Source organism: Frieseomelitta varia, unplaced genomic scaffold (genome assembly GCF_011392965.1).
Source record: "Frieseomelitta varia isolate USP_RPSP 00005682 unplaced genomic scaffold, Fvar_1.2 scaffold_495, whole genome shotgun sequence".
In the NCBI taxonomy this organism is placed as follows: Eukaryota; Metazoa; Arthropoda; class Insecta; order Hymenoptera; family Apidae; genus Frieseomelitta; species Frieseomelitta varia.
Window position 1 is genome coordinate 466,887 of NW_025110251.1, and position 27,879 is coordinate 494,765.

General features: G+C 39.5%; 2 protein-coding genes across 4 annotated transcripts; both read left to right on the top strand.

The window, feature by feature from the left end:
* Nucleotides 1–120: 120 nt before the first annotated feature.
* LOC122533126 (serine/threonine-protein kinase N) lies at nucleotides 121–27,670 on the top strand. 3 transcript variants are annotated; one of them, XM_043662527.1, is made up of 18 exons: nucleotides 121–453; nucleotides 4,093–4,218; nucleotides 5,501–5,702; nucleotides 14,013–14,116; nucleotides 15,186–15,393; nucleotides 16,371–16,525; nucleotides 21,385–21,636; nucleotides 21,709–21,859; nucleotides 21,937–22,024; nucleotides 22,122–22,477; nucleotides 22,551–22,786; nucleotides 23,545–23,712; nucleotides 24,187–24,504; nucleotides 24,581–24,732; nucleotides 24,803–25,022; nucleotides 25,098–25,205; nucleotides 25,282–25,422; nucleotides 25,505–27,670. In XM_043662527.1, the coding sequence occupies exons 1-18, from the start codon at nucleotides 430–432 to the stop codon at nucleotides 25,646–25,648; spliced, it is 3,153 nt and encodes a 1,050-aa protein (XP_043518462.1). In that variant the 5' UTR covers nucleotides 121–429; the 3' UTR covers nucleotides 25,649–27,670. The 3 variants fall into 3 exon arrangements, with proteins under 3 accessions (XP_043518462.1, XP_043518463.1, XP_043518461.1); XM_043662526.1 differs by lacking the exon at nucleotides 121–453 and adding an exon at nucleotides 2,938–3,076; XM_043662528.1 differs by lacking the exons at nucleotides 121–453; nucleotides 23,545–23,712 and adding an exon at nucleotides 2,543–3,076.
* LOC122533127 (uncharacterized protein YMR317W) lies at nucleotides 16,532–21,290 on the top strand. The gene is made up of 2 exons (XM_043662529.1): nucleotides 16,532–19,580; nucleotides 19,645–21,290. Exons 1-2 carry the CDS (start codon nucleotides 18,681–18,683, stop codon nucleotides 20,983–20,985), a joined length of 2,241 nt encoding a protein of 746 aa, XP_043518464.1. The 5' UTR covers nucleotides 16,532–18,680; the 3' UTR covers nucleotides 20,986–21,290.
* Nucleotides 27,671–27,879: the final 209 nt, after the last annotated feature.

Genomic DNA, 27,879 nt, shown 5'->3' on the forward strand with positions numbered 1-27,879 from the left:
GAATTGGCCAATGAATACGGGCTGTTTTACCGAGATGACGTAAAAGTGATGTCGTGAACGCACCTTTAGCGATAGCTGTGGCAATACAGTGCGCGCGCCTTTGGACCACGATTGGCCCGGCACTTTCCGTCAGTCTTTAGTCTGGTGCGGTGGAATGCACTCGTGTCTGCATTTTGTTCGCGAGCGGCGCGTCTTTCATTCATATTTCCTTGTGTTAGTAACTTCTTGTCTGTTCCTATTCAAAGATTTACGTTGAAAACATCTCGTGAGGAAAATCGAGCGTGTGTGGTAATATATGAAATGCAGACATTTCCAACCATCTCGGTAGTGCAGCGTACATTACTCGCGTAAACACAATGGACTTCGTCGTTCCATGCACAAAGGACGGATAGAAAGCAGTGAGTGAGTGAGTGGAGTATAGTGTCCAAGATGGCGGAATCAAGCTATTATCAGGTGAGTCGCAGGTCCATCCACGCTCTCTTTACGAACTGGTGCGCGTTGGTCGCCACCCGACCAATGATTCCAGCCGCCATAATAAAAGATCGCTTTGGGCGTAATTCACTCACTTTGTATTTACTTCTTTCTTCCTCTTACATTCTTATGCCGACAACGCGCACTTGCCTTTAAGTTCGAGGAATGTTTTCGAAGACAATGATGATCACTAATTTCTTCGTGAATCACGACTGTAAAGGCCTTCAGCCCCGTTTACGTTAAACGAGGCATAACAGCCTCTACACACCTGATATCAGTTTAATTTATTTAGGTTATTCCAAGAACTCTCCATACAGTTCCTGGTAGCACCTGTTTCTCTTGGCAAGTGGTATTTCCTGACATTATGGGCATAGGTGTGCGGTTCAAGACACGTTTGTCAAAGCATAGTTGTATAACGGATAAGAATCATTCTGACAGGAGCGTACGGCAACAACTCCATTATAGCGGAAACAGCGTTGGCTTAATACATCACGAACGTCACGATCAAATCCTTGCACCTATGGTTATTGGTTTAATTTTACCATTTTTGTATTGAATTTAAACTTCTCCAATAGAAGAGTCGTGTTGCTCGGCAAATATTTAAGAAGCTGTTTTATTACTATTTTCTTTTTTGAATTTTGACATGTTTATCATCGCGTGATAACGAAATATGGAAAGTTCATTTCATTCGATTTAATTCAGAAAGTATTAATTCTACGATTGATTCATTTTCGCCATATATACGACGCTTTCGCAATTTGCTAATCTAACAGATGCTTTGCGCTGTGCGTAACCCAAAAATAAAATAGTATACGTTGGTTAGCCACCGCTCACCGCTACACTCATCTCGAGCTCTATTTTCTTGTAACGATTAATCATAATGACATAGATAGCTATGATTAGAATTTTTGAAGAGCGGAACTTTTCCATTCCATTGACATTGTTTGCTACAATACACATAGTAAAAAACTTTTTTACTCTCCAACTGTAAAGCTAAATGCAAATGTCACAAAACAAACCACTTCATATCTTTTATTTTCTGAATTTCAACGTTTAGCTCCACTCTATGTATATTAACTTAAAATTGATAAAGCTTTAAATATCAGCGAATTTTGGGATAATTTTTATGTACCTGTAATATATACTAATGTTTGCGACGACTATTGACCTCTTGGGATTATTATGCATGGCATACATATTACGGAATGCATGAAAATAGCTCATGCGTCAGTGTGTCAAACTCACATACAGCTGAGATACACGTTTGCTAAAGGGTTCGTTGCTTCTTCAAATCGTTTCACCTATCGTCAGAATTTTATTGTCCATCATGAAAATCGTATCTAATTGTCGTATTAAGAAATCCCCCCTCCTCTTCCCATACGATGGAAAAACTTTGAAACATAATCTCTCGCGAATTTGGCTTTGTTCAAAATTGTTTACTCCATCCTCTGTTTGGCACTGCCAAAGAAAATAGTAACTGCATTGGGTGGCGGGGATTTCAGAATAGCATAGATAAATAACATATTTGAAATGCACCAAATGGCGGGAAATTTAAAACGATATCCGCAACGGCCTAATAGCGACAATAGTAGGAATCAAGCCGTGATTAAACTTATCTTTATTAGCAATCGTACACGGTTTGCAAATGGAATACATAAACACACACTTTTCTGGAATCCGCTGTCGTCAAAGTTCCGAACTTATAAGTAACCTATAGGTGTGTCAGCCTCGCGCGAACGAACGATTACAAGAATAGGATATACGCCTGAGTCATATTGTTTGCAGCAAAGGGTACAAGAGTGTCGCTCTGATTTTATAATTATGATTGTACCAAACTATCACACGACAAACACAACTTGAAGTCTAATGTATACATAATTATTAGATGTGTAACTAGATTCCTATTGAGTTACGTTAAGTACATACACTTGACGAAATCGCAATACATTTGCTGTTGAGAATCGCTGTTATCGTAACGATAAGAGATAAAGCATTGGTAAAGTCTTTAGTCAGTATATAGAAATCCTCAAATCAGTCACGTAGAAATATTGTTCTGTAGTTAATCGTACGCATTGACAATTGTAGATCCATTGGAATTCAATAAACAGCGATATTCTGATGGAAAGATAAACTTCATAAATTCATAAAGTTTCGTCTGCGAAGTTGGTCGTATAGATAACGTTCGTAGAATAGTGGTTAGTCGCAACAGGTGGTTGAAGTGTGCAATCTAGATCCTAACTGAACGCATTCACTGTTACGCGTTAATGATTGATTGCATAGTTAACGCGCATTTATTTATTTCGTTTTACTCGTACGAAACATTGAATCCTTTGACGAATAAGGGAAAGTTAATAGTGCCTGATCTCTGTGAACGTGAGTGCAATGTTAATTAAAATTAGATACAGTCTTCAGTAAACTGATACATTTATATCTTCTGATAAAAACAGCCAAGGAAAAATCATTAAATAGCGTTATTTATAAGATTGGATAGGAAAATTGAACAATGTCGTTCATTTCTCTGCATGATGAGAAAAAGACGGCGAGTACGTCAGTAAGAAAGTCGAGCAAATCCAAGCAACGTTGGAGCTGTATTGCACCATGCACGGTAATATCATTCAATATCTTTAACATTTTTCATACCATGCACTCACGCAGGTCAAGTGTCAAACACGTGCCACTGACAAATCAGCCGATTTTATTTTATGCGAATCGGACACGATGCAATATCAATATTTGTTTAAAATAAATTTTATTCGTGTATCGTGTTTAAATAACGTTAATAAGAAAAGCTACGATACGTATTGCTGCTCAATTTTCCAATAACTGTATTTATTTATTGACTGATATAGGTATAGACGCATAGAATTGCGATAACACGATGGCGTCACTAAATTGGTCGAGCGTCATAATCACGAGCCGAATAATTTAAATATACAATCGGTCATTAATTAGTTGCTCGCTAACAGGCGTATAGGATACCGATACTGCCGGGAACCGATACTTATTTCAAGATCAATATTTTCCGCGGCTCAGTACGAGTTTATAACCGTGGTCGAACGCGGAGTAGACACCGGTGTGCACATCCGCCGCAACGCGCCAGACAATTTCCGGCCGCGGTAAAGGTATATTATATTCCACGCTGTTTTTCTTCGCAAATTCACAAGCCCAGTCCTTCTTTTTCGATGTTCACGGAAAAATGCAAATGTCACCGGCAGGATTAAGCGACGCGAAAATAGACGCGAACGTAGGACGATGTTGAACTTAAACAAGCATCTTGCTAACAGCTTGCGTTATTAACCAGATAGGAAAATTTATCCTCGTGAAATTATACGATAATTCGTGCTTTATTGTACCGTATAAAAAGTAGCGGCATTAAACGTTCCATTTTTAAATATTACGCACCTACGCGATTAACACGATATACCTTCGCGTGCTATATATCGATAAATATTTTTGGGCGACGGTTAATCTTAATAATTTATCATTTCTTTCTGTTCTTTTTTCTTTTTTTTTTTTTTTAAATACGCGTACTTATATTTAACGATCACAATAATGTCGTGAAAAAGATAGAGAAAGAAACAGCACGCCGATTCGAATAATCGAATTTGGAATCTGTTGCAGGGCGATTACATCAGGCACCCGGTGTACGAACTGTCGAGCAAGTATGGAGTGGCTAGTAGTGACCAGGTGCCCTTGCCGGCTCGTCTCGATGAGCTCCGGGAGCACATACGCCGAGAAATACGCAAGGTATGTCGAGTTTCGTTTATCCTTCTCGGCGCTACGTCTCTTCCCCGAAGCTCTCTTTTTCGCTGTAGACCGCAATGTACGCGGTAGCGCGGCTCGCACGAGCACCGATCTCTTGCACGGCAGAGGAGTATCCTTTCCTTCGCTCTTCCTCTCTTCGCTCTATAACGTGGCATCCTCTCTGCATCGTTGCATCTCTCCTTTTTCGTTTCTTCCCAGGGGAAGAACAGAGAAATCCGATATGTGTCAGGCCACCGTCGATCCGTGGCACGCCCGTTGAAAACCGGCACGATCCACGTGACTAATGGATCCGGGCCAGAATTTATGGTTATTTGCAGGAGGGGTGAAGAGGAAAAGAGGAGAACGAAGAACTTTCTTCCTCTCTTTCGCTGGTCAAAAATGAGATAAGAAATTACGACATCGCGAGCGTTAAAACGCCGCCACATTTCCGATCCGGTCGATGATAAATCGATAATAAGTCGTTTCGATAGTTTGCCACGACTACAAATGTTGCCGAGTTGTTTGCTAGGCTTATTACACGATTTGTTTGGAGCAGGATGTATTTGCAAATTGAACGTTGGTAGGAAATTTACTTATTTGCAGTACAGTACAGATAGAAATTGAAGAAAAGGAATGGAGGTATAGATAGCTATATGTTGAATACAGTGCATTCATACATAATGTTGAAAATCTCGCTATATTTAAAAAAAATATATATATAGTTACACGTTGATACCGAAATGCAATCGTAAGTCTTTCTCGCGGAGGTAAAGGACATGCATTTAAAGCGTACACAAGCAGCCATAAATCACGCTTGCTCCCTGAGGTGAAGTGAAACATTTCACGAAACAATTTTACTTTCCTCCTGGAGCAGGTAATCGTTTTATTAAATGCCGCTCACAAATATTGTTCACGGGTCAGTCGTGATTAGGAGATATAGGTCTTGTCAGGTCTTGTGTGCTCACCGGGGGAAAAGTTGTACAGCGAACATAATAGGAGTTAATAGAATGAAAGGATAGCTCCGTAGCGCGAGATCGGGTATAATTTTACGTCTCATTTGCCTGGTGAGAGGAGTGGTCACACGAGTGGACACACTCGGACGATCGATAGATCGATAATATCGTGCTCGAGTGAATCTCGTCGAGCGAAATTCCGTCTCCTTTGTGGTTCGGGCACCATCGAACAATGTGTATGGCGGGTATGTTTATTCCGAATGTGGCTGTGTAACACAAAAGACTCGCCATAAAACGACGAGGAACGTGTACGTTCGCTGGTTTGGTTGCAGGAGTTGAAGATAAAGGCTGGCGCCGAGAAGCTGAGGGAAGTGGCGACCGATCGTAAAGCGCTCTCCGACGTGGCGACGATCGTGAAAAAGTCGAATAGTAAGCTGAACGAATTGCAGGCCGAGCTTCAACAACTGGAAAGTCAAATTATATTGACGCAGGGCCAACCACAGTCGCCCCAGCAAAATCATTCGAACGGTCAAGGTAAGGCAAAGAGAACTCGCACGGCTAACCGACAGATACCATCTTTGTAGTCACCTTAACGCTGCATGGCATTGACCGAGAGGATAAGGCAGACTCATGCGCGCCTAAACGGGTTTTATGTAATGCCGCGTGTTAGACTTCGTGCCGATCAATTACTGCTTCGGCCTGGCGGTTCGTGCGCGCGAATATGTTCAACCCATCGATACTACAAACGAGTTCAAGGATTTTTCGGAGTGACCGTGTGAAATCGGGATCCAGCGTGGCGCCATATCGTCGTATGGCGTATTGTAAAAAAAAAAAAAAAGGAACAGTCTCGATAAGCGATCCCATTATAATTGCGCAATTATTCTCTAAAGCAGACGAGTTAAAGAACGTTAACGATTTGCTTTCGCTTATTTAATGATGTGTTTCGGCATGTTGCCTCCTGTTACGCTACCGCTGCTCTCTCTCTCTCTTTTTCTCTCTTTATCTCTGTATCGTTAACGAGCAACCATTTAATAACTCTACCCGCTAACGAACCATCGAGACGTCTTCGGTTTATAAAGCTCAACCGTGCATGTGAGTTGCTGTTTTATTACAGCATCGGAACTGGCAAATCGACCATGTCCAACTCTGTGGAGCCATAAACGTTTTGCTAAGCGATCGAGACATCGATAAAGACTCTCGTTAAAAAATCCAGTCTATACTTTCCGCGTTTCCCAGTGCCTTTTTTTAATCGTTTTTAACAAGCTCTCAAACAGGCGAATTTGGCTTTCAATTGTGAGAAGTATGTATATCTTGGTTGCGAATAAAATCCAATTTGCCCGCTTCACGCGTGATTTGCTTGTTTACGCTATGAGTCATGCACTTTGGACTTTGGAACCGTTTGGATTACCGTCTGCGACTTTTTGAGAGATTACTCTTAACGGCTCGATCGCTGCCCACAGGACACGCGTACACGTTTACAGTCGCAACGATACGTTATTCCGGAAACGGTACTCTCCTGGCATTTCCAGCCAGTGCGGCTGGTCATTTCCCTCGCTTAGAATACTCCGGCATACTAGCTGTACAGTCGTTGGACATAAATTAGGAACGATTAACTCCGATCCTCGTAATCAGGGGTCATGGTACTCTGAATAGTCACGGGCGTAACGTCGAATTTCAATATATAGTGTAGCGTAACGCTCTATCTATTATCACGATCGATTTATTTCTTAGGAATCCTATCATTACATAACCACGTGTACGCAGTAACGTGAGTTAGAGCGTTTTTTTTTTTTGTTGTTTCACTGAAGCATTTTATCTTCTTAATAAGGGAAGAACGTTTCTTTATTCAATTATATTTCAAATATCAAATCCGTATATGTTTTGATTCTCGATCGAGAACAAGTTCGAAATCTCGAAAACTCCTTACATAATGTGCTTTTTAACCTGTCAGAGGTTAACATGAACAGCACGGGACGGTGCTGGTATCGTGTTCTCGAAATCAAGATACTTTTCTCGATCGGTCGACCTTGAAAGGCTAGTTACGCCACTGGGTGGCACTTAGCTATCGGTGCCGCTTCGTGACGTGCCCGGGGCTTCGTACTTGCTCGCGACTAGCGAGCAACTCGAGTCTTGTGTTCTCTTTGAATTGACGGTAAGTGGTAGCATCTATTTATACCGTGGACCCAGACGCTCTATCCACTCCAGTTAAGTCAGTCATCATATATTCCGGGACTAGCAACTTGCCTTCGGGCCATTTCATTCAGTTTCTGCGACGGGTTTATACCATTCAGAACAATCCTGACAATGCAACTACAACCTCTAGCTAGGCTCCCTGTGTCGTTGTCCAGAGAAATAACTGGTTTCGATCCCTTAAAACGGCTCCTTATCGTTCTATTAATCATACGACTAACTTCGTTGCATTATACGTTTTACACTTCCGACGTCTCAGAGTGGCGTTAATATTACGACAGACAAAAAAGTTGAGACAACTTCGTGCAACAAGCACCTCGTAAAAATCATCTTCATGTTCATTATGTAGATCTATTCTCCAGGCTATGTTATAAAATAGTTTGAAATATGATAGAATCATCGCCATTCTGCATTAACAACCATTGATTCATCAATACACCCCGTAACAATATTTCTCGAAATATTTCAACCTCGTATCTCTTAAAGATACTATTCCCTCCTCGTCCTTTTTCTTCCACGCCGTTGCCACTATTGTCTCGAGCAACAAGGAAAGCATACGAACTTAGAATACGATATCGCGGATGAGACGGTGCCACCGATTCAGGAGAAAGTACATATTCCCTCCTTTCCTCCGGCGATTGGACGCCGTGAGGGAAGCAACGTAACGAGCACCAAGGCTCTCTCGTTCACTTTCCAGTTCTTCGAGTTCTGGCTACGTGCATGTAACACGCGTTCTCCTCGCGGGAGACAGTGAAAACGCTTTTATATACGATATACACGTATACATCTATACGTACGTTCACGTGCGTGATGCATTGAACAACATATTACGAGAAGCGATCGGTCGAGTGATCGCTCGCGCGGAGTACCGTTGCGCGCTCGCGCGCGTATTTAGCCCGCGGCCCTTGCCCGCTTCGATGTGGATCGAGATCGCGTTTCAGCCGAACCGAGGCGAACCCACGCTTTCGCATTCCACGCTGTCGTATATCAAGAAGGCCCTCGGGCCCTCTCTCTGCTCCCTTATCCCCTTTTAGGTACCACTACCTGCTTCCTCCCGAGACTCTCTCGGCCGTCGACGCAAAATTACGCGACACTTCGGTCGTCGAATATCTTTAGAAACTTTTTTAGAAATAACCGACAATGTAATGGACGATAGAGGTATCGCAACACGCATGAATTGAATGAATACTCGGCCACGTCGATCTTTTTCCACCATCTTCTCCTCCTCCTCTTCCTTCTCCTCCTTCTCCTCGAAAATTACGATAATTTCGTTGTTCAGCGTATATTTATCAAAATGACGGTCAATTCAGCAGTTTCCTTTCTTCCTGACCGCGCCGCATCACGCACTGCCTCGTACCTACTCGAGAAGAAACATAACTTTTCGATCGATCATTTCAACGAATGCTCTCTGGCACGGACCGAAATGGCAGATCAAGGTCTGTTTTACGTGGTATAAACATACACAAGCGCGCAATTTGTACCGTGAGAAATAATTGGTGCACGATCCTCGTGTCAAGTTTGTAAATTTCACTCCTCGAATCATTGTTTCCGATCGTAGCTGGAGATACATCGGCATCGGCATCGGTACGTGAAGTAATAATAATGGCGTGTAAAAGGTTGTCGTTGTAACCGTAACGCCTCTTTCTTGGCTGTTATCGTTTCTCGCGCGACATTTGCGCGTATCCGCTTCTAAATAAACGGAACGCGTTACATAATTCCCGCGTTCCGTAACGCAAATCACGTTATATGCCCCGTATACACGGGGCGGCCGAGTCCGGATTCCGGATGATCTCGATGACGCGTTCCTTCGTTCGTCCGTTCGTTCGCGATTCATCGGATTCGGTCAGAAAGTTTTTCTCTCTCGCGGGTATTTTGTAGCGTGCTTGCGAAAAATTCGTAGCCGTAGAGCCACGCTCTGTTATCCTTTCACCGGGTGGCCACTAAACTCAGACCAGCGCGAACTTTATTGCACGCGGAGTTGGTTTTATGCGCGTTTTGAGCCTCGACGTTTGCATTTGTCGGCATAACGCGTCGTCCTATTTTTGCTTCGCGTCTCATCACCGTTCGAGTGCAGGAAGTTGCGTAATTTTTCCAAAATAAAGAGATCGCGTAATGCTCCTGTTAAAATTCGTTAAACGCGCGAAATGTACGTACAATGTGTAATCGAATGAAAAGTTCGTTTAACGTACTCGCCTTCTTTTCCTGGCATTCCGTTTTCTTGCGATACCTATGATTTGAATGTTCAAACGTTCTCGGCATATCGGTATCGTCGTAAACCTGATAAAAATAAAAATCAATCATCGATAAGGCTTTATGAGTCACGAATTGCAAAAGTCTCGTGTGCTGGCGTATGTTAACTGACACACGGTGTACGCATGCGAACGAATTGCTTCTGTGCGATTACGTTAGTCTACGTATGGACGCCTACGGATGGTGAATGAGAGAAAACTGGCCGTAGATTTGACTGATATGGCCAGTTATTCCATCAAGCTTATCAAAAAGGCCTTCGTTGAAATTGTTTTACGATGCTTTCCACGGTTCTCCGGAACGCTGTCCGTGCAATAATTTACAAGATCGAGGCGAACGGTTCAGAACCTACCGCTTTCTTGCGTTCGTAAACTCGTCGATCATTCGCGGCCGCAAATAAGCGATTGCGATTTATATCAGCTAATTGACGGCTTGTATAGGATTTTAGTAGGCTCGCAATCGTGGTCACGGGGAAGGTTTTTAAACCGGAATATTTTTCAAATGGAAACCGGTCGCGCGTAATTTTCTCGTTTCGACGCAAACGGTAGCTCCTATGCTAATAACTTAAATCGCTATGGTTAAACGTTGGCGGTTATCCTGGGTAGAGTCGCCTTCAGAGAGATCTTGTCTTTACCTCGAAATGCTGTTTTCTCGTTCTGGCACGTAGTCTCGTGACAAATTCGTTCTTTTGATTATTCATCTTCGGAGGACACGAAAATTTATCGCTTGCCATGTTTAGACCACCCGTCCGTTCTCAGACCTCGAGAATTTCTTTCCATCGACTTGTGCCAGCGCACAATGATTGAGCAATGGTTTAGGCCAATTAATAACACGTTCTACCGCAAGACACTTGATGCAAGTGACTGTTACGCGACAGGATACCAGCATCGCTGTTGATCCTCCTGTACGTTCTGTACCTACCGGCCGGCAGGTTCACGCTTAACTTCTAGTCACGCTAATTATTTTAATCAGTCCCGTAATAAGGATGTTGCAGGCCACACTCCATCCCCTTTTGCAGCGGAACACAATTACTCCTTACGTACATATTAATGTATGCCGTAGGAAGTGTCTGGCCCCCAGGTTACGGTTTATGAACGCGCGTCTGTGTGAATCGCACGGATACGTGGAAATACAGCAGCGCCGGTACGCACGTTGCAGGCGAAATCATGAATGGGCGACGCGCGGAGAGAGTAGTCACTCCGGAGTGCCGCGAGTCGAGTGCAGAGAGGAAATCGCGTTGCAGCCTGTCGTTGCGAGCGGCGATTACAATTTTTAATTTCGCTTCGAACGCGCGCGTTTCTTTTTTTCACGATACTCCGTATATGATTTCTCTCTAATTACCACGTATCTTTGCTCGTTACTTATAATGTACCTTTATACGATTCCTTCCTATGGGCAGGCAACGGCGTCTTGCGCAATAGCAACGCGTTCCACGCGTTGCACGAACGTTCGTAGTTACGATAACTTGGGAGAGAAGATTGTGCGGACTCGGGGACGGGAAAGGAAAATATAATTCCCCGGTGAGGCGGCTCGGCGTTGAGTTAGCAAGTTTCACGCGATGCTTTTGTCCCTGACGAGATGATGCATGCAAGCAAATTATGCACACACGAGGAGACGCGGTAATACACCGGTGTCTTTCTTCTATCGTTCCGAAGGGTTGCGTGCGTTGCACCCTAGCTCGTCAAACCGGTGAAGAAGATCGGCGACTCACCGATCGGATGAAGTGAAAAAGAAAGGAAAAAAAAAAAAATACACACAGCTCATCTCGGGTGTCTCTCGTTTTTAAAAATTACGCGTGGTAAAAATTACGAGAGCGTCAATAATTCCATTCATTGTTTCGAACGAGCAGATCGAAAAGGATGGAAGAGCGCAAACCGTACGAAGTTCTGCAGCCTGGAAACAAGGAGAGCCTTTGTCGTCGACCCTTGCTTGCAAAAATGGAGAATAATGGGGCACGTGTTCTGGTACTGTGCTAATGACATGGTTATGCTCATGGTGCTCTTCGATGCGGCATTGTCCTAAGACCTGTCTTCCACTGTTTCGCCTTCCATCTTCTATTACGAATTTCCCTTTTTTTTTTTTTTTGTTCATCCTCATTTCCAACACACTCCTCTGTGTCACTTTTTGCTCTACACTCTACGTTATTCTTCCTCATTCCTTTTTAACACTAAAATTATCAAGGACTAGAAAAACTATAGAAAAAAATATAAAAACTATAAAAAACAATAAAATACACAAGCTTTCATTCATGTATATATATATTTTATAAAAAAATCACTTAAATCTCCAAAAATATATTGTTCTACATCTACTAAAAATGTCCTAGATCTAACAAAATTGATGAATTAGTTATTTTGACCATTACGGTAGTTCTAGTGTTAAACCTTGCTTCGTTTTCCGTGTTTCATTCTAACGATACTTGCAATATTGAATATTCATCGTACACTTGAAACGTAAATTTTCTTTCTGCGACCTTCTTTTCAGTTTTCTTCGTTTCCCGGAGAACTGGTCGCACTGGATGGAATCGATCGAATCGAGCCGATTCTCAGCAACGCTTGCTCCCGTATGCATTCCCATGGCCGATATCCTCCTTATTTTCCTCTCTTCCTCTCTGTCTCGCCTCTTGGCGCTTGCCTTATTCGGACATGTCAAGCCAAGCGCGTGCACCGACGAGTGCAAGTGCGGCTTGTCCCCGTGCATAGGCGTCGTGTGTGCATTTACGCGTCTTTGTCGGCGGTGAGCACGTTTCTGTACTCGGTACGACGTCATTACCGTTGTTTCTCGTGCCGTTGGTTAAATCTCCGCTTAATATCGATGGTTAATCCTCTCCCGTGGGAGCTTCACGATTCGGTCTGGCGAATTTGAAAGAAAAAAGAATTCGAAAGAACGAGAAGGAAAGTCGCGCAAATTCGTTCGCGATGATTCTTCGAATACCATGCACCCACACACGCTGGTATTCGGGGCCACGAATTCGGCGAACGAGTTTCGTGCAAATGAAATATCGACGTTTCGTTCTCCAATATTTCGAAACACGGGAAACTGCATGTACGTCGCAGAAACATTACTGTGTATATCCTTTGTCTTGCTGCGATCGGAATATAGAAACTGCAAAAAAAGAGAGAGAGAGAGAGAAATGAGTATTGGGGTGTGTCCGATATCTATATTAAAACGAGAGTTGCCTACGTTTCGCAAACCGGCGATATAATTACGTAAATGGAATTGATTGCCGTAATTGTTCGAAGTTCCGGTTCGCCCGGAAACCCCGCTTATAATTCTGACACTCGTTTTTCAGACTGTTTCCGCCCTCACCTTACCGTAATCTACTTTTACCATTGCGACTTGTGCAACGAGTACTCGTGGAAGTTTATTTAGATTTATTTTAGCGCGATTAAAAGTAAAAATCGATGAAAATTCATGACGGCGACATGAACGACAAATTTGTTTGCTCGTATATTTTAATGGCAACGCCAATTACTTTTTACACAAATCGAACGGTCTGTGATTTCATAGCGCGTAACCTTGATTTACATTCGTTGAATCGCGCCATAAAAGATAAACGTTAAATCTTGGTAATAGAGACGTCAGGGTTTTGACCTTCAGCAATCATGTTTGTGTATAAAGTTCGCGCAAATTTTCATGCAGATTTTTGCTACACACGCTAACCATTTACGTAAATCATACGTCAATTACGTGTTTTTTTTTTTTCTTTTTTTACATCTGTGTGTTTCGTTTTGCTTGGAGCGACAGTAAGACGTTCGATCGTCGGCAACTATTAATTTCGCGATTTACTATGCCGTAAAGGTTTTCATTTTATGGTCGACGATGGAGCATTTATAGCGTCGGCTGGCGACGCGAGATTTCAGTGCCAGTGAAAACTGGCGATGGGAAAAATTGACGAACAACGGCGTGCGCGCGCTCGTCTACACGCGCGAAACAAAGAAGAGTAGCACTTTTTCTGCGTTCGCATTGTGCCTGGCGGCACTGCATTAAATACGTGGGAGTTCTAAGCCAGCCTCGGAGATATCTCTAGTGGGTTACAGGAAGTAGGATTCGAGTACCTTGCGATTTCACTATTGGACACTCGAGGCGTTTGCCGAGATGTAACAAGATGTACTAGTGCGAGCTGCTGACGCCCACGCTAAATCGTGTTTTAATAGAATGCCGTTCTCACAGATTTGTTATATTTTTAATCAATCTCGAATATCTTGAACGAACTTTCGAGAATCTTTGTTCGAAGACGTTTAATGTCTTGATTGCACCGATATCGTTATTGTAAATGACGGAGGGTATTAGTGTTTTTTTTTTTTTATTTTTTTTTTTTTTTTAACGAGAATCAATTGTAGTTTAATTTTTCCTAGAGTGGATCAAGAAGTAGCTTTTTATTTTCACTACCTATTTTCGTTTCAGACACGCCTCTGTCACCAATGGGACCGTCGTCGCCGAGTCAGGAGGGTCTATTCACGGATCTTCGTCTTTTGTCCTTGGAGAAGCAGCTCAATATCGAACTCAAGGTAGACATACGTTAAAAAAAAAAAAAAGAGGAGAGAGAGAGAGAAAAACAAAAATAAAGAAAACTCCACTATGGATTATAAAAGAGATTGATCGAGATTGTAACTCGATGGATTAGATGAACATTAAATTTCATGGTTAAAGTTAGACACGAGTTTAAATTTGTACATCAAGTTTCAAATATCTTTTGTAATAAAATTGTAGGTGTCAAATTTAAAAGAACAGATATGTAAAATTATTATTGCAATATCATAACTACGTAATTGTTTATGCAATTGCTGTTTATCACTGACTGATATTCGCGTGAGTATATCTTAATGATGTTCACACTGTTCCTATTGTAATCAGTCTATGAGTGATTACAGGCGAGACAAGTAACATTTCTAGCTCGTTCTCGTTCTGTGAGTCAGCAGAGAATCCTCGGCATTTTTTTCTCCACTAAAGATAGCTCTTTATTTCGCGATACGAGTAGTTTTCACTAATCAAAGAAGCAAGTTTTGGACTCTCGTTGTAATTTTATTTGTACCCGTAACACACAATCTGATCAAATGAATTCCAACAAGAGCAAGAGTTATCGCTTCTTAAGTAGATAATCGTTATAACCATGTTGTTTCGATTTCCTATTTTTTGAATTGCGAAAAAGTTAATAATTGCAAGAAAGGATGAGAACGTGTTAGATAATCTCTTGGAGAAACTGAAAAATGTACGTCACCGATTCTGGACTTTCGCCAGCCTAGGAATGTCAACGAATTTTCAATGTCGACGGCGATATATGTAAAAACGAAATCGTATCCCTACCTCATATTACGCGATCCGTTCCAAAGTATAATAGGTTTAACTGCCGAGCTGGTGAATACTTACAATGTTTAGGGAACGCGTAGTCGCTTATCAGATCTCGTCAAGAGAGTAGCAAAAATGCCGAATTTTCTCTTTAAAAAGGTGAATCACAGTTTTATAGATTTCGCGTTATCAGAGCAAGTTATGTTTCGAGTGACTACTTATATATCAAGGAATTAAATATTTTTTCCCAACGCTTCACATAGTGATTCATTTCCTCTGTTGACGTTGCAGGTGAAGCAAGGAGCAGAAAACATGATTCAGAGTTTGACAAGCGGTAGAGACAAAAAGTTACTGCAGGAGGCTCAACAAATGCTCGACGATTCTCGCGCCAAAATCGAGTTCCTACGCATGCGAATAATGAAGGTGCGGCAAGCTCGTCAGCAACAACATGCACGCGGCGATGCACCACCGCCAAACGGCGAGGCAACTAGCAATAAAGGTACTAAATCGAGCGTAGTGTCGCCTGCATCATGCGTTCGCGACAGCCACAAGGATCTTAATCAGAGCATATAAGAAATTAGTCACCTCAAGGACATAATTATTAGCAATTAACGTTCGTTATATCGTATATAGTTATTCGATATAGCTGCCGTGACTCATGCCGAACTACAGTTGCGCGGTATTATGTGGCTCGATCATGGTAACTGCTGAAATATAGGCCAAAGACCACCCATGAGATACGACAGTAATTTAGTGGAAATAATGACGGATGTTCGTGAAAATGATAGCTCTCTCGCTCAGCGAAAAAAAAAAAAAAATTTTTCGTTTATTAAGCTCGTGAAACGTGAATCTTGTAATTCTACGCGTGTCAATAATTTTTCATTTAATTTTTCCTGTTTTAGGTTACCAACACGTTGATAATGAACGGTGTAAAAAAAAACTTACGATTGTACTGAAATTCTAAATATGTACACGTGTGTATTGGAGTTACAATATGTATATACATGTTATACATATGTTATATATATGTATATACATGCGGTTATGTAACATTTATCCCTTTGATGTGAAAAATCTATTGTTATCTTTTTTCTCGTTTGACTCGTACAGCAGTCGAAAGAATGGTTTATATCGATGTCATATTCGGAGAGGACACTGGCAGTCTCGCGTGACGTAAAAGCAATCTTGCTTTTCGTGTAGATATCGAGCCATCACAGTCGCGTTTCAATAAGTCGTCTGTTCGCGATTCGTAACTCACTTCGTAACTTCCATGTGCTTTCAATATCTATTCTCCTCTGTCAGGGAAACATGTTCGAACGAGCACGAAACGCCATTCGAGTCGTGTAAGAATTTAAATTGTTATCGTTCGATCAGATACCCGTTCGATGAAATATATATATATATATATATATATATATATATATATATATATATATATATATACATGATCGATAATGTCGAACATTCTAATTACAGATAGGTACGAGCCTAGTTTGGAGCTCGCGCTGGAGGAAAGGGTAGAAGAGCTACGACATCGTTTACGGATTGAAGCCGCGGTCGTGGAAGGAGCTAAGAACGTGATACGTCTTTTACAAAGTGCCAAAGTCGCCGATAAGAAGGCCTTAACGGAGGTATGTATCATTTCCTGTTCAATATATGCGATGATACGACATGCCACTAAGAAGTAAGGACTGACGTTCGATAATGAAAAGCTTTTGTGACTGAACGGAGATACACTGTCGAAAGGAAGCTATTGATGCCTTATTCTACTTAATAGACGTGATGTCCTTTGAAAGCCGTCATATCATTGTACAGCTTTCATACGCGTCTTTTACGCGATGAATATTCATTACTATTGCTTTTTCTATCTATAAAATCTCGTTCACAGTCGAAATCCATATATAGGCGATACTTGAAAAGTTGCGAGAAGTCTGTTCTGGAAAATTACATCCACGTCGTTTTGACGTAGACGCATTATCGTATCGCATGCTAAACGTAAATCGAAACGGAAGACTCGACAACCGTATTCGTCGAGTAGATTAACGATTTTCCGTGTATCCAAGTCGCGCGAACGCGCGTTCAACGTAGACGACTACGTCGAATTCGAACAGCAGTGGCGTATACGCACCAGTCTCGAAATAGCACTGCCTAATCCCCGCTACCCCGTCGTCTTCTATGACGCCTTTTCGGGTCGCGCTTAGTTACCACCTCTCGAGGGGAGCTGGCACAACCCAGTCGTAAGCAACGCGATAAACTAACGACATGTGCGCCAATCAACCGCGTATCTGCTCAACAAATGTCTGTATCCTTTGCTTGGACATTCCTGGAGATATTGGTACTCGTGGGTAATCTCTGCCATTGCGCCGAACTATGACCTGAATTTCAAGACTGACTCGATTCCGCCCAGAATCGTACTCCCGTTGGACGTCGCACTCTTCTGCGCCCAATTTACTACACTCCAAGAAGACTGACGTGTCTATCTCGCGAGATATCGTCGCGATAGAGAGAGAGAGAGAGTTGTCTAGAAATGCACCTACTAGAAACGCAAGAGGCGACCAAAATTTTGAAAAAAGCTCAAAAAAAAAAACCGAGTTCCTAGTCGTTCGATGCGATAGTTCTCTTTTGCTGGTTTTTTAGAACGCCAAGTTTTTTCCGTGAATTCCAAGACAGAAGCAGACTGACAGAAATAGAGGATGGTTGCACGTTGAATAATTGTATGTTGGATGCGGAGGCGAGAACGCACGACCTGGAATACTTCTGGATCGAAGACGAATGAAAACGATTTCGTGAAAAAAAAAATCATCGTCAAAATTAAGACAAAGGAAAACGTGCATTTATTCAGACTGGCTATCTGGGTAGTATTAGCAATTCTTTTTTTTTCTTTTTTTTCTATTCGGAGGGAACTGACATTCGATATACGTGATTTATTTGTCACTAGAAACGATTATAATCACGTATTACGGTATTAAAAGTATCATCTGGTTCCAGGTATATTTGGTTCGACTGTACGTTGCTCCAAATTTATATTGTGCTAATTATACCTAGCTGTTACTGCTGTAACGTATGGTTTGTCACTTTGCGAGAAACGAGAGGATGAATGTAACTAAGCTCAATATTTAAAGATCGTGGTGTAAACTGCAGGAAACTTCAAGTAAAATTCAAGTAAAACATGTAAAATAATATTTTTTAACACTGATGAGAAAAGAAACGCTTCGATTTCACGAAGATGATATATTGCTACAGAGCTTACTTCGAACAAGAGATTTATTTTACAATTTCGATACGTAATATTGAAGCGATACAAGAATGAAGATTCCGAAATCGCTTGAATACAGTAACACTGTTTCTGAAAATAGACCACGGAGACGTAGCATCGCACAACTGCCGTCTTTCCACGAAGAACTATATACATAATATATGCACAGATTTGTGAAACGTATTCTGAAAATACGTTTCGAAGGTGTTCAATCAATTTTTACAAGAAATTACGTAACGAGGCAGATCGTTAAGCGATCGAGCCTGCTGAAATTCAGCGGAAAATAAACGATATCGAGGAGGGGAAACACATAGCAGCCGCGGTGCTTCCATCTTTCGCGAATACGATCGACCGTTCGAATCGATGTGCAACGGAACGACATTAGCGAAAGAACGTCGGATTCTCTTCGCAAGGGAGGAGAGCAACGGTTGCGCGAATGCGTTTTCGCTGCGAAATCGATTAAATGCTCAAGGCGATGATATTCTCCGGTGTATAACAGCGTGGAGGAGGCTGAAGAAAAAAGCTGCGACATGTACGGGCGCCAAGGCAACTCAAATAACACGCAACCACCACCGTGGTTGGTGCGTGCAGAAGTCACGATTCGCCATGGTACGCCAGTCACCTCGGAATCCAGCCAGGTGCCAGTAAGCATGTCCTCAACTGTCACAGATTCAAGCGGTGTTCGCATGATATATCGATGGAATACCAGTCAACCATGCCCGTCATCGACAATGCCAGTCGTTACGACTTCCGGCCCAACCGCGTCGTCCTCTTCTACCTCCAGCTCGTTCGGTTTCCAGCGGGGAAACATAGTGTTCACGTCAACGCCACCTCCAAAGCCAAGCTTCACCATTCCAAGATCTGGATCGTCCGGAAATGACGACTCCGTGTCATCCAGAGGACGGAATGTAAATGTCTCGGACTCGGGCTATAACAGCGGGCAATTTTCACCTCAATCGTACTCGAGTTTGCCTTCTCGCCGGCCCTCCAACACTCTTTCCCAACAGTACAATCGTCGATGCAAAAGCACATGCAGCATCGTGTTGTCTGCCGTGGATACTGCAGGCGGTTCGAAGGAAGAAAGTTTCAGCAAACAAACGAGCAGTGAAATCGTTAAACATTCGTACGACAGTTCTTGGCGGCATCCATCGGCGCATCAACATGTGTTTTCGCGTCAGCAGTTTAGCACGGTACCGGAAGTTTGCGAAGAGTGCCTCGAGGGGAGCACTTCCAGCGCACATGGTACACATTTCTGCAGCAGTGTACAGGAAAAAGTCGCGACCAAGTCGACCACCGTCAGCAAAGACGCATCTTCACAAACGACAGACATAGAATCCCGGGAATCTTCGTCAACAATCGTCAGCGATAACAAAGTAAGAAGGAAAGTAGCTACTGGTCTCCATTCGTTGAACGAGCAGAAGAAGAAGAAGGTGAGTTGTATCCGTTTATCTCCAGAGATGTGTTTAGATTTCTATTATGTGTATCTGGTTTTAGCAAGAGAGTCGATCGCCAACAATTTCCGAGACCACGAGCATCGGTCCTTCAGTCGATTCGGAAAGATCCGATTCCTCAACGAAAGATGACAGCGCAAAACGCAAATCGCGGACCGTGCATATTGACGTGTATTGCACTGGCTCCGATGATGACGAAAACACCGATACGTCGACCGAGAATGAATGCGAAACTCCTATGACCGTATTCGAGAATCCAGACGTAAAAGTCACTCATACTCAAGTAGCGGGTAACATCTTGCCCAGGGGATTTCAAGATGACAAGGCATTTCTGAAACGTGCTACGGAACGACGATGCGACAGCTTTAAACACGCCCCGATGAGGATGCCCTCCATAGCTAGTTCGAAGGGCTATGACAGCGACGACGTCCTTAGCTCGCTTTATCCCTCGCAATTCAGTTCGTACAGTGCTCTTCGAGACCTCGATTCTGCGCCCTTGTCTGCTGCGTCTTCTAACGCGGGCATTCCATTCGATTACGATTCGACTATTGCTACCTCGTCTAAAGATACCCTGTCCGACATGGAGTCTCTGATTAACAAAGTGGGCTTGAGCCCTTGTGATAGTTTCGAGTATGCGAGCAGTTCCGATCGCGAGAGAATACGAAGAATGGAGGAAATGTGGGCTAAGACAGAAGGTGAAAGAAAACAATGGCGTTCGCCAGAAATCGAACGCAAATATTTGCTGCAGAATCGAAAGATGAAAGAATATTTAAAAAAACACGAGATAGGGTGGTCGTCGGCTGACAGTGGCGAAGAATCTGACGAAAGCGGTACAGTTGGATGGAGTTTCGTACCCAGTGAGGATAATCAAAGAATGGTCAAAAAACTGCCGACTGTGCGACGAACAAGTAAACCTACCATTGAGTGCACGGATAGAAATCCAATAGTGGAACAAGAGCTTTTGAATCAAAAGAATTTACAGCAGGATCATTCTGATTCCACGACGCGTAGCGATAGTATTCCCAATCCGTACAGTTTTCGTGACCAAATTGGTCCGTTCGGTTCCAACAGTCCTTCCCCTCTTCCATCGAAAGTACCTTCGCGAGTTACTTCTCCCTTTATGACGCCTCAGGGTGAAAGAACCGACCATAGTTTGAAAGCCTCGATATTCGGCGCGGTGGTAAACGCGTTTCGAAAGCCTGGTCATCACATAGGACCTTCTAAGAATCCCTCGTGTTCCTGCGAGCATTGTCGAAGACATTTTGAGGAACTTAATTCACGAGAACGTTCTCGTTCTATAAGCGAATTCGAACGTCAAACGGGATTTCGTTTACGGAATGAAAAGAGGATATTTCGTCCGATCCCGAGGCATGACAAATCTTAAGACTTGATATTTTGTTAGTGCGTTTTAAAAAATTTTTTAAATCATATAATTATCAATACTTTCTGTTTCGATGAAATTGTATTAAAAATATTATAAAGTTTTGTTTTGTAATATATAACGCGTGTGTTTAAGTTATATTTATTGAGTAAAATATCGTATTCCATACTCAGTTTTTTTTTTTTTTTTTTTTTTTTTTATGATTTTTATGATCTGCTAAAACATTCTGCATTTATATAAGCTAATACAGGTACACACAATTATTTAATGTTGTTAATGCTGTTAATAAACGTTGATTATATTAGTAATTATTGCGTAAGTCATCTTATTCTTACCTTTTTGAGTACTTTTGCTCGAGACAGAATTTTCCTTTCTTTTACATTTTGTTTCGAATAATTTTAGGCTCAAGCAAGTCTTGCTGAATCGAGTAGAAAATTGGACCTGTTGAGATTATCCCTTGAACTTAGAAGACAAGAATTACCACCTGACAGTGGTACTGCTGCTCAATTAAAGAGGGAATTAGCTAGTATTCAATCTGCTAGCCCGGTTCCTGTAACCTACACGTCGTTGCAACCGTTTCGTGGTCCTCTGGAAGGTAAAGCTACGGTGCCTGCTTCAGTTTCAAGATGCGCGGCTGTTACTGGACAATTAGAGGTAAAAGAGATTTAGATAGTGACAGCTTCTTACAAATTTTCTTGTTTCAATAATATGTACTTGTAATTGTAGGTAAGGTTAATGGGATGTCAAGACTTGGCAGAAGAAGTGCCTGGTCGTACGAGAAGAGAGCACCCAGCAAGTCCTGATCTACGCAGTTTCGTCAAAGGTGTTACAGGACGCAGTTCCAGTAAATCGTACAGCGTTAAGGATGAAACAAGTAGTAAGTTTGTTTTACAAATTATTGTCAATTCTTATAAAAGACTGGATATCATTACTTTTTTTTTATAATTATTGCAGATGATATTATGGCAGTTATTAAATTGGATAATCAAACAGTAGCACAAACTAGTTGGCGACCGTGTTCCCAGCAGGCTTGGGATCAAAGGTACTGTCTTCATTGTATATATATTTTTGTGGGAAATATGCTATACTTTGTAAATAAAAAAATCGAAAATATATATGTAAATACATTTTTTTAATAGGTTTTCCATCGAACTAGATAAGTCGAGAGAACTTGAAATAGGCATTTATTGGAAAGATTGGAGATCTCTTTGCGCTATAAAATTTTTACGTTTAGAAGAATTTATCGATGATGTGAGACACGGAATGGCTCTGCAACTAGAACCGCAAGGTCTTCTTTTTGCTGAAATTAAATTTTTGAATCCTATGATTTCAAGAAAACCTAAATTGCAACGTCAACGCAAGATCTTTAAGCAACAAGTGAAGAACTTCCCAAGAGCTAATCAAATGAACATTAACGTTGCAACTTGGGGTAGACTCTTGAAACGATCAGCTCCTTCCTTACACAATACAAGAAATTCCGAAAGTCCGCCATCAGGTAGGTAGACGTTTTTTGTTGCATTTATAATAATGTCTGGCAGAGGATTGTTGTACAAAACTGTATTTTTTAGGACCGCCTTTGCAACTTGTTTTTGATACTTCGCTAGAAGATAAACCCGAAACGCCTGGAGAATTGCCTGATCCTGAAAAGGGAGGTTTAGGTGGAGCGAGACCTTTAGGATTATCAACTTCAAGTAGTAGCCCTACACTGCCACGTCCTCCAGAACATCCTCCTCCACCACCTCCTACAATTACGAAAAAGCCATCAATGCCTGCACCTCCACCGCCACCAAAATTAGACCAAGAAGTAAGTCATAGCAAATTTACTTTTATATTTTTTTTTCTTTGCAATAATGTTACACTCACCAAAATGTTATATAAAAAATAATTTTACACTATATTTGTAACTTTTTAGAGATATTATCCATCTTATTATAAAGTATTTCGAAGCTATCTAGTATTTTCTTTTACTCGAAAGGTTCAGGGTTTTGGTACACTGGTTATGGGTAAAAATCATGTAGAATATATGCATACAATATATTATATTCAGTTGAGTTGATATACTTGCTAATGTTTGTATATAGTATTATATATTTCATGAAGGCATGTTAGTACATTTTATATACTTTCAACTGCGTAAAATACTGCTTCGAATATACTATAAATATACCTTTTTATAGATATCTTGCAAATTTTAGAATGCAATCTATAATGAGCAGCAACTTGTTATATGCTTAAAATGTACAAATTTATTGTTTATTCTTATTTTAAGTTTATATATCATTTTTAATCCTTAGCTTTTTATGCATAGCTGTTTTAGCATAATGTTTAGCATCAACGTGAAAAAAGGTACACTGTAACGTGCAATGTGCATTGTGCAATATATAGTATTTCTTCAGAGTTGCAGCAAACTCCCTTCAATAATTGGATCTATTTGTTTTCTCAGTATGTAAATTATCCGATTTGTAATATTCATTATTACTTTATCACATAAAACTTTGGTATATTACAGTTTAGAGTATATTACAATTAAAAGTAGCTTTCAGTAAGCAGATAGTAATGTAGTTACAGAGTGCGTTAAGGGAGTTTGATTTCCTGCACAACGAGGAAAAGGGGGGTCCTCAGGGGGCAAATTTAAGGCCTCTCGTAACAGAGCCTCGTGCTGTGCTGATTGCACCAACCTCTCCACGCACACCCTCGCCCCAACCTGTCGTCGAGTTTCCTGAAGATGAGGTACATACCTCCAATACACGCAGCTTTATTTTAATTTTTTTTTTAATTTTTGTGCATCTATATTTCTAACGCGTTAAGTATAAAATTGCTCTTTTAAGTTCTTGTAATTTATTTTATTAAATTAACAGAATATAACTAATTTTTTATTATGTTAATAATTTTTTTACAAAATGCATGTACTTAAATTTTTTGCATGTCTATGTATGCATATTACGTATCTAGGCTTTAAATATTGCACATTTTATATTATATACATGTGATCTTGACGCTAATGTTGCAAATACTTGATTATTCAACAGCTTTAGGGGTTTTTCTATATAAAATAGTAAGAATACCATTAATAAATGAAATTAATTCTATTTCTGAAATACACTAATATACGTATGCATTGTACTAAAACTAAAGATTTTTAATTAAAATCTAATCATTATATCTTATGGTACTTTAGTAAGTAAAACATTTTAACGATTATAGGTTGTGTATGAAATGCCGAATAAGCCTGCTCAATATAGAGACAGTGCCTACGAATCTAGAAGACATTCGCAACTTACTGGAATGACTATAGAAAACTTTAGACTACTCTCAGTTCTTGGCCGTGGTCATTTTGGAAAAGTAATTCTATCGCAATATAGAAATACAGGAGAATACTTTGCAATCAAAGCATTGAAAAAAGGAGATATAATAGCGAGGGATGAAGTAGAGTCATTACTTTCAGAGAAAAGAATATTTGAAGTTGCCAATGCTACGCGTCATCCTTTCCTTGTAAATCTATTTGCTTGTTTTCAAACTGAGGTATATATTATTTTATTTATGTTCACGATATATATCATAGGTAGAATATCGAAAATTAAAGTTTTATTCTTTATAGGCGCATGTGTGTTTTGTAATGGAATATGCAGCTGGAGGGGATCTTATGATGCATATACACGCAGATGTGTTTGGAGAACCACGAGCTGTATTTTATTCAGCGTGCGTTGTATTAGGGTTGCAATATTTACATGAAAGTCGAATTATTTACAGGTAAATATTTAAATAAAAGTATTTGTGAGATTTTATTTCAAATACGCTAATAATTTTATTAAATTTACAGAGATTTAAAATTAGATAATTTACTATTGGATACAGAAGGATATGTAAAAATTGCAGATTTTGGTTTGTGTAAAGAGGGAATGGGATATGGAGATAGAACAGGAACATTTTGTGGTACTCCAGAATTTTTAGCTCCCGAGGTTCTTACAGAAACTTCATATACACGTGCTGTTGACTGGTGGGGTCTTGGTGTATTAATATTTGAAATGCTTGTCGGTGAAGTAAGCATTTTACTTAATTTAATTTATTAAATTGAGTAAATTAGATCATGTACCAATTAATATTTTCTTATTTAGTCACCATTTCCTGGTGACGATGAGGAAGAAGTTTTTGATTCCATTGTGAACGATGAAGTTCGTTATCCACGATTTCTCTCTTTAGAAGCAATTGCAATAATGCGAAGGGTAATATAAATATATTTCTACCAATAAAGTAATAAATAAAATACCAATCATCTACATTATTTATGTTTAATTATAGTTATTAAGAAAAAATCCTGCTAGAAGATTGGGTAGTAGCGAAAGAGATGCTGAAGATGTCAAGAAACAAGCGTTCTTCTGGCATATAGCTTGGGATGATTTACTTTTAAGACGAGTAAAACCACCATTTGTTCCAGTAATTGTAAGTATTAATTTTTTCCCCATTTCATTTTTACGGTAGTTCATACATTTGGTAGTAAATAGTATTTATGTTTATATTTCAGCATTCTGTGGAAGATGTCAGTAATTTTGATGAAGAATTTACATCGGAGAAACCGCAACTAACTCCACCTAAAGATCCTAGACCACTTAGTGATTCAGAACAAAATCTATTTAAAGATTTTACGTATATGGCTGACTGGTGCTAGCCATAATAATTGTCTTTTTGTTAAATTTGATACGCAAATCATTTAGCATTTTATTGTTTTCAACATCATTTTAGGGGCAATCAAATCGTAATTAATAACATCAGTTATATATGTATTTGTTTAATTGTCAGAATATGTTCCACATTTCATAATGTTATCTATTGTACAAATGTTTTATTTTTAGTATCATGATATAATCAGGCATATAGAATTAAAAAAATTATGTTCAACAAACGAATCTCAGGTTTTTAATTAATGTATCTATGAATGTGTCAGACTTTTAACTCGTAGTTATACATTCATCACTATTGTTTCCAATATGCAACGTAGTAGATAATTATAATTGTTTAAAATACCTGAGTGTAATCAATTTAATCAACTGTAAGACCAGAAAAGAAACATAAATTATACAAGTACTTTTGTAGCATGTTCATATTTTGATAAAAAGTAGTAGTTTCGAATTTAAATTTTTGAAGATTTATACCATTTAATTAAAAGATACTAGATCTCACAATCATGATTCGAAATATTGACCAAATATTTGAAATGATATCTATTTAAAGTATTATTTCATACCTTTCACTTAGCACACTCATTTTTATATAGTTTTCAAGTACTCAACAATCGTATTCTTATAAAACAGAGAATATCCATTGTATAAACATATTATAATTCATAAAATGCAGAAAATAAATCAAAACATAGTTGTATTTGCTCATGCTCATGTGATAGGGAATTGAATGAAGAAATGGCACTATGTATAACAATGTTGATCAACATAATCACAAGTTAACACTGGGCGCATTAATTATATTAGTCACGTGTACCTAATCATTAACACGACCAGTTATTTACAATTAACTTTACAGTGTCCCTATTCTTATTTCCTTTCCTTTAATGAACAAACTTTTGCAGGTCCTATAATTCCTATAATTCTCCCATCTATTTTACTATGTTAATTAGTTATATATTTTCATGTTTCCAGTATGTGATAGAATATTTGTTGTGTTCTAGTGTTATACTTTGTAAATATGTAACCAAACATTGAAAAGTAATAATGCATAAGATTTATAGAATACAAGTACAATAGTTTAGCTTGATATGTTATACAATACTGTATCAGAATAACATCTCAAACATACTGTTAGTAACCATATTTACATTTTACACATTACTGTAGTGTATTCTCTTTTTTTTTTTCTTTGCATATTTGGTTTAGTGAATAATTATTAACTGTCCTGTACAATCATCACAAACATATATATTATGCGTTAGTGTTGAAAGAATTTTCTACTAACATTATTTTGATGCCCTTTTAGAATTCTTTCTTTCCACGTTATATGAGCTTATTTAAAATAGTAAACTCACAACTTCTCTATTTTCAAAAGTATCAATAATAGTAATACATTAATGCTTTAATTAAATTAAAAAGCACATACTTATAGTTTTAATTTCCCTTGTAACTGTATTATCAATCCATCAAGTTCGTCCATTTAACAGTTATAAGTTTTATGTAAAAGAATTTTTTAAATGGAACCTAAATAATATTTAATTTGTCTACATAAATTTAAATTAAATTTCCGTAAAACAATATATGTCTGAAGAACGATAACATAAATAATCGATCATAATATTTACTGATTGGAGTATTGTGATAGTAATGTCAAATGGTTTCATTTGAAATTTTCTTATATTATAAACTTAGTCATATAAGCTTGAGATCATTAATCAATCATTCTTTTAAAAACAGTATTTAAAATTGTAAAACAGAAAAATAATCGCATCACTTGTGATAGTTTCGAGTACAGCTCGAATTCTAGTTGCCTTAATGCACTAATAAATCAATAACTGTTTGGTAACTATTTTATACCAAGATCTTGTGTATTATTAGAAATGGAGACCTGTTTATACGGAGGTGCTCATGTAACACATTATTTCTAATGTGCCTGTTTTTATACAACTCTCATATGTAGATTTAAAAATTCAATTGAATAGCTATAATACAATTTTAGTTAAAATATATACGGACATTAAAACATTATATTTTACTACTATGACAAGAAAATATGGAAACAGAATTTCTAGAATAAAATTACCTCCGTTGTCCATATTAAGCACTTCTATTTCAACATAAATTGTTTGATTTCGATCGAATTTTCAAAAAATTTGAAATAAAAATAAAGATATGATGTTTTATTAATAATTAAGAAACGTTTATTTTTATATTTCAT